Below are 17,411 nucleotides of genomic sequence, written 5' to 3' on the forward strand. Positions count from 1 at the left end.
CCTACAAACTGGGAGAAAATATCTGCAAATGATGCTACCAACAAGGAATTAATTTCCAAAACACGTAACAGTTCATGAAACTCAGTAACAAAAGAAATCAAGCAACTCAATCAAAAAATAGTCAGACCTAAATGGACATTTCTCCAAAGAAGATGTACAGATGGCTAACAAGCATATGAAAAGATGCTGAATATCACTAATTATCAGAGAAATGCAAATCAAAAGTACAATGAGGTTATTACCTCACACTAGTCAGGATGGCCATCATCAAAACATCTATCAGTACCAAATGCTAGAGAAGTTGTTGGAGAAAAAAATCCTCCCACACTGCTGTTGGGAATGTAAACTGGTGTAGCCACTATGGAGTACAGTAGGGAGGTTCCTTAAAAAACTAAAAATGATAGGGCTATCATATGATCTATGGAAGCACATCCTAGGCATGTGCTCAGTCGCTAAGTTGTAACCCCATGGACTATAGCTTTGCCAGGCTCCTCTGTTCACAGGATTCTCTAGGCAAGAATACTGGAGTGGGCTGCCACTTCCTTCTCCAAATCCTAGGCATATATTTGGTGAAAACCATGCTTTGAAGATACATATACTCCAATGTTACCACAGCTCTATTTATGATAGCTAGGACATGGAAGCAACCTAACATCCATACACAGATGAATGGATAAAGAAGTTGTGGTAAGATAGATAGATATAGATATAATCTCATACACAGAATGAAATATTATTCAGCCATAAGAAGAATAAAATCATGCCTTTTGCAGATACATGGTTGACCTATAAATTATCATGCTAAGTGAAGTAAGCCAGATAGAAAAAGAAAAATATCATGAGACATGCTTTTGTGCAGAATAAAAAGATACAAATGAACTTAATTCAAAATAGAAACAGACTCAGACACAGAAAATAAACTTATGGTTACCAGAGGGGAAAGGAGAAGAAAGGGATACATTAGGAGTTTGGGATTAACCTATATACACCGCTATGTACTGGGGTGGCTAAGAAGTTCCTTTGATTTAAAAAAGAAGACACATTTTCCATTTTCACCAAGAACTTTTTTCTGCCATGAATTCACTGTTTTGTTCCATTACCTTCTGCCATTTTCCAGGCAACTTCATAATTCCATTTCCCCAAAACTTTTTATCTTTTTAAGCAAAGAATTGTTCCAGGTTCCTTTTATAGTCTTCCAGGGAGTTGAAATTTCTTCCATTAAGAGAATTTTGTAAAGACCAAAATAAAAGGAAATCTGAAGGTAAAATGGCTGGTGAATATGGTGGGTGAATCAGAACTTCCAGCCAAAGTGTAACAGTTTTTGCCTAATCATCAAAGAAATATGTGGTCTTGCATTATCTGACAGAGACTAGGCATTTTCTGTTGACTAATTCTGGACACTCTTCATCAATTGCTGCTCTCAGTTGGTCTAACTAGGAGCAATACTTGTTGGAATTTAATTGTTTGGTTCACCAGAAGGAGCTCATAACAGAGGATTCCCTTACAATCCCACCATATACACAACACCATCTTCCTTGGAATAAGACACCTTTGGTGTGATTGTTGGTGGTTCATTTCACTTGCCCCCACAGTCTCTTCCATTCCATATTATTGTACAGTATCCACTTTTCAACACCCATCACAATATGTTTTAAAAATGGAACATTTTTATTACGTTTCAGTAGAGAAACGTATGTGAAATATGGTCAAGAAGGTTTTTTCACTTAACCTAGGTGGAATCTAAACATCAAAGTGATTAACATAACCAAGCTGGTGCAAATGACTTTCAAACCTTGATTTGAATATTTTGAGTATGTCAGCTATCTCCTGCACGGTATAACATTGATTCTTCTCAATTATGTCTCTATTTGATCATTATCAACTTCAACTGGTCTACCTGACCATGGAGACCCGTCCAGCAAGAAATCTCCAGCACGAAACTTCACAAACCACTTTTGTCATGTTTGATCAGTCACAATACCTTCTCCATACACTGCACAAGTTTATTTTTGTGTTTTAGTTGCATTTTTACCTTTGTTGAAATAATAAGGCACAATATGTCAAAACTGTTGCTTTTTTCTTCCGTCTTCAATATGAAAATGGCTACACAAAAATTCACCAATTTTGGTAAGTTTTTTTTAAAATAGATGCTGGTATGACAGCTGTCACAATAATATTTAACAAACTGGTTTAGAATGACATTAAAGACAACTAAAGCACTCCTAGAGCCATCTTAGGGGAAAAAACCAAATGAACCTTTTGGCCAACCCAGTATAAGACAGATAACAACAAGGATGTACTCTGTACCACGGAGAACTATGCTCAGTATTTTGTAATAACCTATCACGGAAAAGAATCTGGAAAAGAATATATAACTGAGTCACTCTGCTGTACACCTGAAACTAACATGATATTATAAATCAACCACGCTTCAGTAAAAAATTACACAGCAAAAAATTACACAGCAAAAAAATGATACAGAGCTACTCACATTCATTGCACCAATGTGTTAATACTATACTATATTTACTATATTTATGTATATTTACTATATATGTATATTTACTATATTTATGTAAGATATAACTACTAGGGGAAACATGAAGAATATAATTGTTCTAAATCCCTGAATCTTATTCATGTCATACAAAAATTTTTTAAGTATATATACAAACCAAAAACATCTGTAAACATTTTCTTCTAAAAATACAAGCCAGACCAGAAGAAGAAACATTTTCAAAACATTTATCTGGTAATATCTGAACTCCTTCTACTCAACAATAAGACCCAAACGAAAAACCAATACGAAAAAAATGGGCAAGAAATTTGATAAAACACTTCATTAAAGGAGATTATGAATGGTTAAAAAGCACGTGAAAAGAAGTTCAACATTGTTAATTACCAGAGAAATGCAAATTAAAATCCAATAAGATGCAACTAGACATCAACTACAATGGTTAAAAATAGTAAGACTTACCAAACCAAATGCTGGTAACCAAACAGCAATGAGAACTCTTAGGCATTGCTTACAGGCATGAAAAACAGTAGACCCAATGGGGAAACATCTGGAACTTTCTGAATAAGCTACATATAAACTTACCAGAAGACTACATAAGCCCACTCCTAGGTATTTACATAAGAAATGAAAACATATTGACACAAAGACTTATATGGGAATGTTAATAGAAGCTTTATCTATAACAGCTCCAAATTGGAAAAACACCCATGTACCCATGAGCTGAAAGAATAACAAACTGTGGTATACGCACACAAAAGAATTCTCAGGATAAAAAGACTACATTGGGGATCCACACACAGGAGTCGCAAAAGCATCATGCTAAATGTGGAAGTCAGACACAAGATACTATATATAAATTCATTTACATAAGATTCAAAACAAGGAAAAAGCATTGAAATAGAAAACAGATCAGTGATTGCTTGGCATCTAAGAAGAGTTATGAGAGGAAGGGACTCACTGCAAAGGGGTACAAGGAATTTGGGGGGATGATGAAAATATTCCACCATGACTCTGATGATGGTAATCTACTGCATAACTTTTTTTTTTTTTTGCATAACTTTTTAAACTTATTGATTTGTACAGTGAAGTGCTGAATTTTATTTTTCATTTAATATTCCTCAATAAAAGTGATTGATATTTTTAAAAAGAATAAACTGAATCTGCATTCTTGAGGAAGTTGCATGGGAAGGTCTGCTCACCCACTGAGACGAGGTGGCTGTAGATCTCCAGCATCACATCTCTGTATAGCGTCCTCTGAGCAGAGTCCATCTGATGCCACTCTTCCTGGGTGAATTCCACTGTCACATCCTTGAATGACACTGACGCCTGTAACGACATATTTCTACTCAATCTGAGGGTTCAGAATCAGGACGTGGAAAATATTTTTGAAAACTAACTCTTACTATGTTTTCTGTTTATGTTTTAATTATTATTTTATATTGGTCTATAGGTGATTTACAATATTCTGTAAGTTTCAAGTGTACAGTAAAGAGATTTATATATATATGTATATATATATTTTTTTTTCAAATTCCTTTCTCATTTAGGTTATGACAGAATACTGAGCAGAGTTCCTTGTGCTATACAGTAAGTCTTTGTTGATTATCATTTTAAATATAGCAGTGTGTATATGTCAATTCCAAACTCCCAATTTATCCCTCCCTCCCCACCTTTCCATCCATGATGCTGCAAATGGCATTATTTCATTTTTTAATGGCTGAGTAACATTCCATTGCATATATGCCCCACACCTATATAGATTCTTTGATTTAGGCTGCTTCCAGGCTGTGGCTACTGTAAACAGCACGGCAGTGAACACTGGGGTGAGTGTATACTTTCAAACCATGGTTTTCTCCTAACATATGTTTAACTGTTTAGAATTTAAAACAAAATGCTATAAAAGATGAGCAACCCTGCCTTTGCTCTAGAACAGGGTTTCTTCAGTTTGGCACTACTGACACTCTGGACCAGATAAAGCTATTTCTCTGGAAGACTGTCCTGTGTATTCTAGGATGTTTACCAGTATCCCTACTTCTACTAATCAGATATCAATAGCATCAATTAAAAATATCTTAAAAAAAAAAAAATATCTTAAAATACTTGCAAATGTCTCCTAGGAAGAAAAATCTCTCCTCATTAGGAACTACCACTCTATATGAATAGTGGACAGTATCTTCAGCAACAAAACAAACTACCCAATTTCAGGGATGACCTTATCGTAAGGCAAAGCAACAGAGATAAAGAATGGGAATTAATCCTTAGAGGAAAAAAATCTGGTCACTATGTTTTTTTGTATAGCTATAGAAAGAAATACTCCACAGCCAACTGATAGATGCTGATGCCATACACAGAGACTGGAAAAATAAATAAGAATCAGAGCTTGGGTTACAGAGAGTAGATGCTGTTCAACTGTACTCAAAATACCTGCGGAATTTACAAATGGAATTATTTCATCATTGGCTGCATGATCCTGGAATGGAGAAGGGAGGTCTAAAATGAAAAAAAGGATTTAGCAGACATTAGTCCTTAAGATGGTAATTGAAGTCATTAGAGAAAAAGGGCTGGTTCAGAAAGGATATAGAAATTTTAGGAAAGAAAACAACCAAGGAATAAATTCAAGAGAATAGCAAAATTTAAAAGTAAGGTATAAAGATAAGCCAGGAAAGTTGAGAAATAAATTCTCGGTGGTGAAAAGAGAAAACAAAAATATTAAGAGTACTGAAAACTAAAAGTAGAGAGAATTACAACCAAAAATTGTTTCTCTAGTCTTAAGGGAATAGACTAAACACATATACTTATACCTCCTGTCTCCAAAAACACATTCAGGTACAATACAAAACCTTTAAAGTAATAAAAATATGACAAAAGAGGAATGCAGAAAAACATCCCAGCACAAGGCCTGAATTTTGAAAAAATTCTGGAAGATAGAGGGTAAGGTAATACTAGATAAAAAAAAAATTACAACACTATTGCCCACAGTCTAATGTAAATGTAGAAGTAGGCAAAAGGAGCAGTGCCCTAGTGAGAGCCCAGACAGATGTCTAAGCTTGAAGTAGAGAAAGTAGATAGCAGGAGGAATGATAAACAGAATCACTTTCCTATTTGAATACAGATAACATCATTTAATGAGTGAGAAAAGGCTGGATACAAATGTCATTTGGATAAACAGATGGCCATCTGGAAAAGAGAGGTCTATATATCACACCACAGAACAAGGAAAATTAAAATATATTCAAGATTTAAATGTAAAAAAATAAACCACATTCTAAAAGACTACACAGAACAATTCTTTTATATCATTATAGTGGGTAAGGCCCAACAATGACTAAAAATCAACAAAACATAAAAGAAAAAAAATGCTAAATTCAATAATATAAAGATCAAATATCTTCAGAAGACCCTGAACAGACAAAGTAATTTTGAAAAAGAAAATAGAACTAGGGGGATGGGGAGAAGGGATCAGGCTACCTGACTAGAGATCATACTACAAAGCTATAGTCATCAAAACAGTATGGTGCTACCCCCCAAAAAAGACAACTTAAAACTTATGGGATGCAATAAAAGAAGTGTTAAGATGAAAGTTTACAGAAATACAAGTCAACCTCAAGAAACAAGAAACATCAAATAAACAATCTAACCTTAGAATATAAAGAAACTAGAAAAAGAACAAAAAATCTGATGAAGTTAGTAGAAGGAAAGAAATCATAGAGATCAGAGCAGAAATAAATGAAAAAATAAGAAAGAAGATCAAAGTTAAATAAAGCTAAAAGCTGGTTCTTTGAGACGATAAACCAAATTGACAATTAGCCAGACTCATCAAAGAAGCACAGAGAAGACTTAAATCAATGCAATTAGAAATGAAAAAGAAGCTACAACAGACAATGCAGAAATACAAAGGATCATAAGAGACTACTACTATGAGCAACTATATGCCAAAAAAAATGGACAACCTGGAACAAATGGACACATTCTTACAAAAGCATAACCTTCCAAGACTGAACCAGGAAGAAACAGAAAATATGAACAGACAAATCACAAGCACTGAAGTCAAAACCATGATCAAAAATCTTCCAACAAACAAAAGCCCAGTGCCACATGGCTTCACAGGCAAATTCTATCAAACATTTAGAGAATAGTTAACACCTATCCTACTCAAACTTTTCCAAAAAGTTGCTGAAGGAAGAATACTCCTAAACTTATTCTATGAGGCTACTATCACCCTGATACCAAAACGAGACAAAGATACCACAAAAAAAGAAAATCACAGGCCAATATCACTGATGAATATAGATGCAAAAATCCTCAAAAAAATTACAGCAAACAGAATCCAACAACACATTAAAAGGATCGTACACCATGATCAACTGGGGTTTATCCCAGGGCTGCAAGGATTCTTGAATATACATAAGTCAATAAATGTGATACACCATATTAACAAATTGAGAAATAAAACCATATGATCATCTCAATAGATGCAGAGAAAGCTTTTGACAAAATTCAACACCCATTTAAGATAAAGATTCTCCAGAAAACTGGAATAGAAAGAACCTACCTGAATATAAAGAAGGCCACATACAACAAACCCACACCAAACAACATTCTCAATGGGGAAAAACTAAACGCATTTCCTCTAAGATCAGGAACATGACATGGGCGCCCACTCCTGCCACTGATAGCTTACAGTGAATGATGTCAGATTTGTGATCTCTGAAGAAGATTTAGCTTTGAGACCAAGGACCAGGCTTGATCACTCAAAAGAGCTTTTGTGTAGCAGTTTTATTAAAGTAAGAAAGGGGACAGAGAAAGCTTCTGACATAGACATCAGAAGGGGGATGCAGAATGCTCCCCTTGCTAGTGTTAGCAAACGAGTTACATACTTTTTAAATTAGTTATTCAGTCAGTTCAGTTCAGTCGCTCAGTCGTGTCCGACTCTTTGCGACCCCATGAACTGCAGCACGCCAGGCCTCCCTGTCCATCACCAACTCCCAGAGTTTACTCAAACCCATGTCCATTGAGTCAGTGATGCGATCCAGCCATCTCATCCTCTGTCATCCCCTTCTCCTCCTGCTCCCAATCCCTCCCAGCATCAGGGTCTTTTCCAATGAGTCAGTTCTTCGCATGAGGTGGCCAAAGTATTGGAGTTTCAGCTTCAGCATCAGTCCTTCCAATGAACACCCAGGACTGATCTCCTTGAGGATGGACTGGTTGGATCTCCTTGCAGTCCAAGGGACTCTCAAGAGTCTTCTCCAACACCACAGTTCAAGAGCATCAATTCTTCAGCGCTCAGCTTTCTTCACAGTCCAACTCTCACATCCATACATGATCACTAGAAAAACCATAGCTGGACTAGATGGACCTTTGTTGGCAAAGTAATGTCTTTGCTTTTAATATGCTGTCTAGGTTGGTCATAACTTTCCTTCCAAGGAGTAATCGTCTTTTAATTTCATGGCTGCAATCACCATCTGCAGTGATTTTGGAGCCCCCAAAAATAAAGTCTGACACTGTTTCCACTGTCTCCCCATCTATTTCCCATCAAGTAATGAGACCGGATGCTATGATCTTAGTTTTCTGAATGTTGAGCTTTAAACCAACTTTTTCACTCTCCTCTTTCACTTTCATCAGGAAGCTTTTTAGTTCATCTTCACTTTCTGCCATAAGGGTGGTGTCATCTGCATATAATTAGTTATTACAATACATCAAAAGAATGTCTCAAGGTTGTAAAGATCTTACTAGACCCACTCCCATAATTTACATTTTAAGATAACAGGATTAGCCAGAAGGTTTTCAGGAAGGAGAAACTGTCCTCAAGCGGGATACATTATTGTTATACAATCCTTCAGTTCAGTTCAGTTCAGTTACTCAGTCCTGTCCCATGAACCACAGCACGCCAGGCCTCCCTGTCCATCACCAACTCCTGGAGTTTGCCCAAACTCATGTCCATTGAGTCGGTGATGCCATCCAACCATCTCATCCTCTGTCGTCCCCTTCTCCTCCTGCCCTCAATCTTTCCCAGCACCAGGGCCTTTTCAAATGAGTCAGCTCTTCGCATCAGGTGGTCAAAGTACTGGAGTTTCAGCTTCAACATCAGTCCTTAGTACAGAGTTTAAACTGAGTTGTTTGTTGTGTAATCATCAGACTAAGGAATGTAGAGAAAAAAAAGATGTCCTTTCCTCCTCCTTGAGAATTCCAGACCCCTATCTCTGCTTTGAGAGCCCAAGACCCCTTTCTCCTCCTCGGGGACCCCAGACTTCTTATCAACCTGCCTAGGAATTGACTCTCTCATCGCTATTATTCAATATAGATTTGGAAGTCCTAGTCATGGCAATCAGAAAGGAAAAAGAAATAAAAGGAATCCAGACTGAAAAACAAGAAGCAAAGCTTTCACTATCTGCAGATGACATGATACTAAACATAGAATACCCTAAAGATGCCACCAGAAAATTGCTAGAGCTAATCAATTCATTCAGTAATGTTGCAGGACCAAAACGATACACAGAAATCCCTTGTATCCTATACTAACAATAAAAAATCAAAAACGGAAATCAGAAAGTAAACAATCCCATTCATCCCTAAACAACAAGAATAAAATATCTAGGAATAAACCTACCTAAAGAGATAAAAGACATGTATGCAAAAAATTATAAGATAATGATGAAAGAGATCAAACAGATGGAGAAATATACCATGTTCTTAGGTTAGGAGAATCAATATTGTGAAAATTTAAGAATGCTACCCAAAGTCATCTACATATTCAATGCAATTCCTATCCAATTACCGATGGAATTTTCCCAGAACTAGAACAAAAATTTTTACACATTGTTTGTAAACCCAAAAGACCCCGAATAGGCAAAGCAATTGTGAGAAAGAAAAATGGAGATAGATGAATCAGTCTTACAGACTTCAAACTATATTACAAAGCTACAAAGACAAAGACTATATTATACTAAGTCTATATATATACAAAGACTATATTACAAAGCTATTACAAAGACAATATGGTACTGGCACAAAAACAAAAGTACAGCTAAACAGAATAGACAGAAATCCCAGAAATAAACCCGTGTACCCATGAGTACCTTATTTTTTTAAAAGGAGGCAGGAATTTACAATGGAGAAAAGATAGCCTGTTAACTGGAAAAACTGGACAGCTACATGTAAGCGAATGAAATTAGAACACTTCCTAACAACGAACTCAAGTTGAATTAAAGACTTAAAGGTGAGGCCAGAAAATATATAGCTCTTAGAGGAAAATACAGACAGTACACTCCTTAACATAAATCACAACAAGATCCTCTTTGACCCCCTCCTAGAGCAAGGGAAATAAAAACAAAAATAAACAAATAGAACTTTATTAAACTTAAAAGTTTTTGCACAGCAAAAGAAACTGTAAAGATGAAAAGACAACCCTCAGAATGGGAAACAATAATTACAAACAAAGTAACTGACAAACAATTAATCTACAAAATACATAAACAGCTCAATATAAGAAAAACAAAGCCCAATAAAAAAAGTGAGAAGACCTAAACAGACATTTCTCCAAAGAAGACATAGAGATGGACAACAAACACGTGAAAAGATGCTTAATGTCACTCATTACTAGAGAAATGCAAATCAAAACTACAGTAAGGTATCACCTCACACCAATTAGAATTGTCATCATCAAACAATCTACCAACAATAAATGGTGGAGAGGATGTGGAGAAAGGGAACCCTCCTGTACTACTGATGAGAATGTAAATTGGTACAGCCACTGCGGAGAACATCATGAAGATTCCTTAACCAACTAGGAATAAATTTACCATATGACCTAGCAATCCCATTACTGAGCATATAGCATGAAAACATGACAATTCAAAAAGACACATACCCCAATGTTCATACAACACTATTTACAATAGCCAGGACATGGCCGAGTACAAGGATGTGCACCTTTCTCCTCCAGTGAGAACATCAAAATCACAGCTAGCAGCTGAACAACCACCAACAGAAGAATGTTGGAACCCACCAAAAAAAAGATAACCCACGTCCAAGGCAAAGGAGAAGTTGCAACGAGATGGCAGGAGGGGCACGATCATGTTAAAATCAAACCCCATACCTGCCAGAGACTCTTGGAGGGCATAAATAAAATCTTGTGCACACCAGAATCCAGGGGAAAGGAGCAGTGACCTCCACAAGAGACTGAGCCAGACCTGCCTGTGAGTGTTTCAGGGTCTCCTGAGGACGTGTGGGTCAGCAGCGGCTGGCTGTGGGGACAGGAGCACTAGCAGCAGCAGTCTTGGGAGGTGTAGTGTGTTGACATTAGCCCTAGCATAGAGCCTGGAGCCCTACCATACAGCCACCAGGTGGGTGATGCACAATCTGGAGAACAAGTATAACAAAGTTCTCAATGTGATTCGAAGGTTCTAGGCCCCTCATCAGACTTCCCAATCTGGGGATCTGACAAACGGACCAGGAATCCCCAGATTTGAAGGTCAGTGCAATTTGACTACAGAACATTTTTCAGAGGACTAGGGAAACAGAGACTCGTGGAAGGCATCAGGACTCAGGGGAAAGGAGCAGTGACCCAACAAGAGACTGAGCCAGACTTGCCTGTGAGTGTGCGGGAGTCTCCTGCAGAGGTAGAGGTTGACACTGGCCTGCCGCAGGGTCAAGGGCACTGGCAGCAGCAGTCCTGCTAGGTGCGGTGTGTCGGCATAAGTCCTCTTGGAGGAGGTCGACATTAGCACTACCATAGAGGATGCAGACTCCAGGATGGGTCCATCTCAGGCCAAACTACAGGGAGGGAGCTCAATCCCACCCATGAACAGAAAATTGGATTAAAGATTTACTGAGCAAGGTCCTGCCCACCAGAGTAAGACCCACAGCCATTCCCTCCCATCAGGAAGCTTGAACAGGCCTCTTATCCTCATCCATCAGAGGGTACACAGAAGAAACAAGAACTGCAATCCCATGGCCTCCAGAATGAAAACCACAATCACAGAAAGCGAACCAAAATGATAACATCAATTACAGCCTTGTAATTCAATGTAACTCAATGAAACGATAAGCCATGCCATTCAGGGCCACCCAAGACAGACGGGTCATGGTGGAGAGTTCTGACAAAATGTGGTCCACTGGAGAAAGGAATGTCAAACTACTTCATTTTTCTTGCTTTGAGAACACCATGAACACTATGAAGTGGTAAAAAAGATGTGAAACTGGAAGATAAGCCCCCCAGGTTGGCAGATGTCCAATATATTACTAGAGAAGAGTGAAGAAATAGCTCCAGAGAGAAGAGGCTGAGCCAAAGTGGAAATAATGCTCAGTTGTGGATGTATCTGGTAGTGAAAGTAAAGTCCAATGCTATTAAGAACAGTATTGCATAGGAACCTGAATGTTAGGTCCATGAATCAAGGTAAAGTGTACATGGTCAAACAGGATATAGCAAGAGTGAACATCAACATTTAGGTAGGGAATGGGTGAATTTAATTCAGATGACAATTAAATCTACTATTGTGGACAATAATCCCTTAAAAAGAATGGAGTAGCACTCATAGTCAACAAGAGTCTGAAATGCAGTACTTGGGTGCAATCCCAAAGATGACAGAATGATCTAGGTTCAATTCCAAGGCAAATCATTCAACATCACAGTAATACAAGTCTATGCCCCAGAAAATAATGCCAAAGAAGTTGAAGCCAAACAGTTCTATGAAGACCTACAAGACATTTTAGAACTAACACCAAAAAAAGATGTCCTTTTCATCATAGGGGATTGGAATGCAAAAGTAGGAAGTCAAGAAACACCTGGAGTAACAGGCAAGTTTGGCCTTGGAGTACAGAATGAAGTAGGGCAAAGACTAACAAGAGTTTTGCCAAGATAACACACTGATAAAAGCTAACACCCTCTTCCAACAACACAAGAGACAGCTCTACATATGGACATCAATGGATGGTCAATACCTAAATCAGATTAATTATATTTCTTGCAGCCAAAGATGGAGCTCTACACAGTCAAGAAAAACAAGACTGGGAGCTGACTATGGCTCAGATCATGAGCTCGTTATTGCACAATTCAGACTTAAATTTAGGGGAGTAGGGAAACCACTAGGCCATTCAGGTATGAACTGAATGAAATCCCTTGATTATACAGTGGAAGTGACAAATAGATTCAAGGGATTAGATCTGATGGACAAAGTGCCTGACAAACTACGGATGGAGGTTCATAACATTGTATAGGAAGTGGTGACCAAAACCATCTCAAAGGAAAGAAATGCAAGAAGGCAAAATGGCTGTCAGAGAAGGCCTTACAAATAGCTGAGAAAAGAAGAGAAGCAAAAAGTAAAAGAGAAAGGGAAAGATAGACCCAAGTGAATGCAAAGTTTCAAAGAATAGCAAGAAGAGATAAGAAAGCCTTCTTAAGTGAACAATGCAAAGAAATAGAGGGAAACAATAAAATGGAAAAGACTAGCAATTTCCTCGAGAAAATTAGAGATACCAAGGGAACATTTCATGCAAAGATGGGCACAATAAGGGACAGAAAAAAGTATCTAAGAGAAGCAGAAGAGATTAAGAAGAGATATCAAGAACAAAGAAGAACTATACAAAAAAGGTCTTAATGATCCAGATAACCATGAAGGTGTCATCACAAAACTAGAGCCAGACATCCTAGAGGTGAAGTCAAGTGGACCTTAGGAAGCATTACTACAAAAAAAAACTAGTGGTGATGATATTATTCCAGCTGAGATAATTAAAATCCTAAAAGATGAGGCAGTTAAAGTGCTACACTCAATATGCCATCAAATTTGGAAAAGTCAGCAGTGGCCACAGGACTAGAAAAGGTCAGTATTCATTCCAATCCCAAAGAAGAGCTATGCCAAAGAATGTTCAAACTACTTGAATGAGTCTAACAATTTCACTCATCTCACATGCTACCAAGGTCATGCTCAACATCCTTCAAGCTAGGCTTCAACAATATGTGAACTGAGAACTCCCAGATGTACAAGCTAGATTTAGAAAAGGCAGAGGAACCAGAGATCAAATTGTCAACATCCACTGGATCAGAGAAAAAGCAAGAGAATTCCAGGAAAACATCTGCTTCTGCTTCATTGACTATACTACAGTCTTTGACTGTGTGGATCACAACAAACTGTGGAAATTTCTAAAAGAGAGATGGGAATACAGACCACCTTATCCGTCTCCTGAGAAACCTGTATGCAGGTCAAGAAGCAACAGGTAGAACTGGCCATGGAACAATGGACTGATTCAAAACTGGGAAAGGAGTATGTCAAGGCTGTATACTGTCACCCTGCTTATTTAAGTTTTATGCAGAGTACATCACCTAAAATGCCAGGCTGGATGAATCACAAGCTGGAATCAAGATGGCTGGGAGAAATATCAACAACCTCACATATGCAGATGATACCACCCTAATGGCAGAAAGCAAAGAGGTACTAAAGAGCCACTTGATGAAAGTGAAATAGGACAGTGAAAAAGCTGGCTTAAACTTAACATTAAAAAAACTAAGATCATGGCATCTGGTCCCATCACTTTATGGCAAATAGATGGGGGAAAAAATGGAAATAGTGATGGACTTTATTTTCTTAGACTCCAACATCACTGCAGATGGTTGACAGCAGCCATGAAATTAAAAGATGCTTACTTCTTGGAAGAAAAGCTATGACAAACTTAGACAGTGTATTAAAAAGCAGAGACATCAATTTGCCAACAAATGTCTGTATAGCCAAAGCTATGGTTTTTTCCAGTAGTCAGGTTCGGATGTGAGAGTTAGACCGTAAAGAGCACTGAGCATCAAAGAACTGATGCTTTCAAACTGTGGTGCTGGAGAAGACTCTTGAGAGTCTCTTGAACAGTAAGGAGATCAAACCAGTCAACCCTAAAGGAAATCCACCCTGAATATTTACTGGAAGGATTGATTCTGAAGCTGAGGTTCCAATAATTTGGCCACCTGATGCAAAGAGCCAACACATTGGAAATGGCTGTGATGCTGGGAAAGACTGAAGAAAGGAGGAGAAGGGGGCAACAGAAGATGAGATTATTGGATGACATCACTGACTCAATGGACATGAGTTTGAGCAAAACTCCAGGAGATAGTAAAGCACTGAGGAGGCTGGCATGCTGCAGTCCATGGGCTCACAAACAGTCAGACACAACTTAGTGACTGAACAACGAGACCAACAGGACATGGGGCAACTTAGATATCCATCAACAGATGAATCAAGAAAGATGATATGATATATATACAATGGAACATTAGTCAGCGTAAAGAGGAACAAATTTTATACAGTTGTAGTGAGGTGGATGAACCTAGAGCCTGTTAACATCTGAAACATAAAAACAAAGAATGCATCTATGTGGTTTCTAGAAAAATAGTACAGTTCTACTACACAGAAGTAGAGAAGAGACTTGTGGACACAGTGGGGGAAGGAGAGAGAAGGTCGAAATGAGGAAGTAATACTGACATCTGTACACTATGATGTGTAAAATATACAGCTAATGTGAAGCTTCTATTTAACACAGGGAACCCAGCCTGGCACCCTGTGACAAACTAGAGGTGTGAGATGGGACTGAGGAGGGAGGCTCGAGAGGCAGAGGATACATATACACACACATATGTATATAATTATGGCTGATTCATGTTGTTGTACAGCAGAAATCAACACTACATTGTAAACCAAGTTGCTGTTGTGTTGTTCAGTTGCTGAGTTGTGTCCAACTCTTTGCAACCTCATGGACTGTAGAATGTCAGACTCCTCTGTCCTCCACTATCTCCCAGAGTTTGCTCAAATTCATGTCCATTGAGGCAGGGATGCCGTCTCATCTCCAACCATCTCATCCTCTGATGCCTCCTTCTCCTTTTCCCTACAGTTGTTCCTAGCATCAGCGTCTTTTCCAATGAGTTGGCTCTTCACATCGGGTGGCCAAATTATTGGAGCTTCAGCAACAGTACTTCCAATGAATATTCTGAGTTGATTTCCTTTAAGACTGACTAATTTGATCTCCTTGCACTCCAAGGGACTCTGAAGAGTCTTCTCCAGCACCACAATCCTAAATCAATTCTTCAGTGCTCAGCCTTCTTATACAGCCCAACTCTCACATTCGTATATGACTAGTGGAAAAACCATAGCTTTGAGTATACAGGCCTTTTTCGGGAAATTGATGACTCTGCTTTTTAATACACTGTCTAGGTTTGTCATAGGTTTCTTTCCAAGGAGCAAGCGTCTTTTAATTTCATGGCTGCAGTCACCATCTACAGTGATTTTGGAGCCCAGGAAAAGAAAACCTGTCACTGCTTCCACTGTTTCCCCTTCCATTTGCCACTGGACTGGATGCTATGATCTTAGTTTTTTGAATGCTGAGTTTCAAGCCAACTTTTTCACCCTCCACTTTCACCCTCATCATGAGTCTCTTTAGTTCCTCTTCACATTCTGCCATTAGAGTGGTATCATCTGCATATCTAAGGTTGTTGATATTTCTCCTAGCAATGTTGATTTCAGCTTGAGATTCATCCATCCTGGAGTTCTTAATGGCTTGGATAACCACAATGGTGGGGTCACTAACCTAGAGCCGGACATTCTGGACTATGAAGTCAAGTGGGCCTTTGGAAGCATTACTATGAACAAAGCTAGTGGAGGTGACAGAATTCCAGCTGAGCTATTTCAAATCCTAAAAAATGATGCCATTAAAGTACTGCACCTAGTATATCAGCAAATTTGGAAATCTCAGCAGTGGCCACAGGACTGGAAAAGGTGTTGTCACTCCAATTCCAAAGAAGAGCAGTGCCAAAGAACATTCACACTAACATACAGCTGCACTCATTTCACATGGTAACAAGGTCATGTTCAAAATCCTTCAAGCTAGGCTTCAGCAAGATGTGATGCTAAATCCAGCCTGTATATCTGTATTTTCTCGGTTCACGTACTGCTGAAACCTAGCTTGGAGAAGAACTGTTTTACAATATTGTGTTGGCTTCTGCCACACAACAACAAGAAAGCAGCTATATGTATACAAATGTCCTCGCCCTGTTGAACCTCCCCTCCACGCCCCCACCCCATCCAACCTCTCTAGATTATCACAGACTACCGCATTGAGTTTCCAGTGTTCTACAGCAACTCCCCATTAGCTTTCTATTTTACATACGGTGATGTATATGTTTCAAAGCTATTCTCTTTGATTTGTCCCTTCCTCCCCTTCCCTCACTGTGTCCAAAATCTGTTCTCTAAGTCTACATTTCAATTCCTGCCTCACAAATAGGTTCATTAGTATCAGCTTTCTAGCTTTCATATACATGTGTTAAGGTATATTTTTTACTTTCTCACTTATTTCACTGTGTAACAGGCTCCAGGTCCATCCACCTCACAAGAACTGGCTTAAATGTGTCCCTTTATATGGCTGAGTAATATCCCATTGTATACATGTACCACAATTTCTTTATGCATTCATTTGTCAATGGACATCTAGGCTGCTTCAGTGTCCTAGCTATTGTAAATAGTGCTGTAATGAACACTGGGATGGGCAAAAGACCTACAGACATTGATGGCCAACAACACCATGAAAAGATGCTCAAGATGGCTCATTATTAGAGAAATTCAAATCAAAACTAAAATGAGTATCACTTCATACCAGTCAGAATAACCATCATCGAAAAATCCCCAAACAATAAATGCAGGAGAGGGTGTGGAGAAAAAGTAACCCTCTTGCACTGCTGGTGGGAATGCAAACTGCTACAGCCACGATGGAGAACAGTATGGAGATTCCCTAAAAAAACTAGGAATAAAATTACCATATATCTAGCAATCCCACTACTGGGCACATATCCTGAGAAAATCATGACTGAAAAAGATCTTTTATTGTGTGGTTCTGAATAATCTTCCTTCTTAATCTCTTCTACTTCTGT

At 38.4% G+C, this 17,411-nt stretch overlaps 1 protein-coding gene across 4 annotated transcripts in view; it reads right to left on the reverse strand.

The window, feature by feature from the left end:
* Positions 1–17,411, reverse strand: part of ZNF782 (zinc finger protein 782) — a 67,736-nt gene that overhangs the window by 39,257 nt on the left and 11,068 nt on the right. For all 4 annotated transcript variants that reach the window (XM_065947563.1, XM_065947564.1, XM_065947565.1 and 1 more), the window contains one exon: positions 3,718–3,844. In XM_065947563.1, coding sequence (XP_065803635.1) covers positions 3,718–3,844 — 127 coding nt within the window. The remainder of the gene's footprint in view (positions 1–3,717; positions 3,845–17,411) is intronic.

This window comes from Muntiacus reevesi, chromosome 10, assembly GCF_963930625.1.
Source record: "Muntiacus reevesi chromosome 10, mMunRee1.1, whole genome shotgun sequence".
Classification (NCBI taxonomy): domain Eukaryota; kingdom Metazoa; phylum Chordata; class Mammalia; order Artiodactyla; family Cervidae; genus Muntiacus; species Muntiacus reevesi.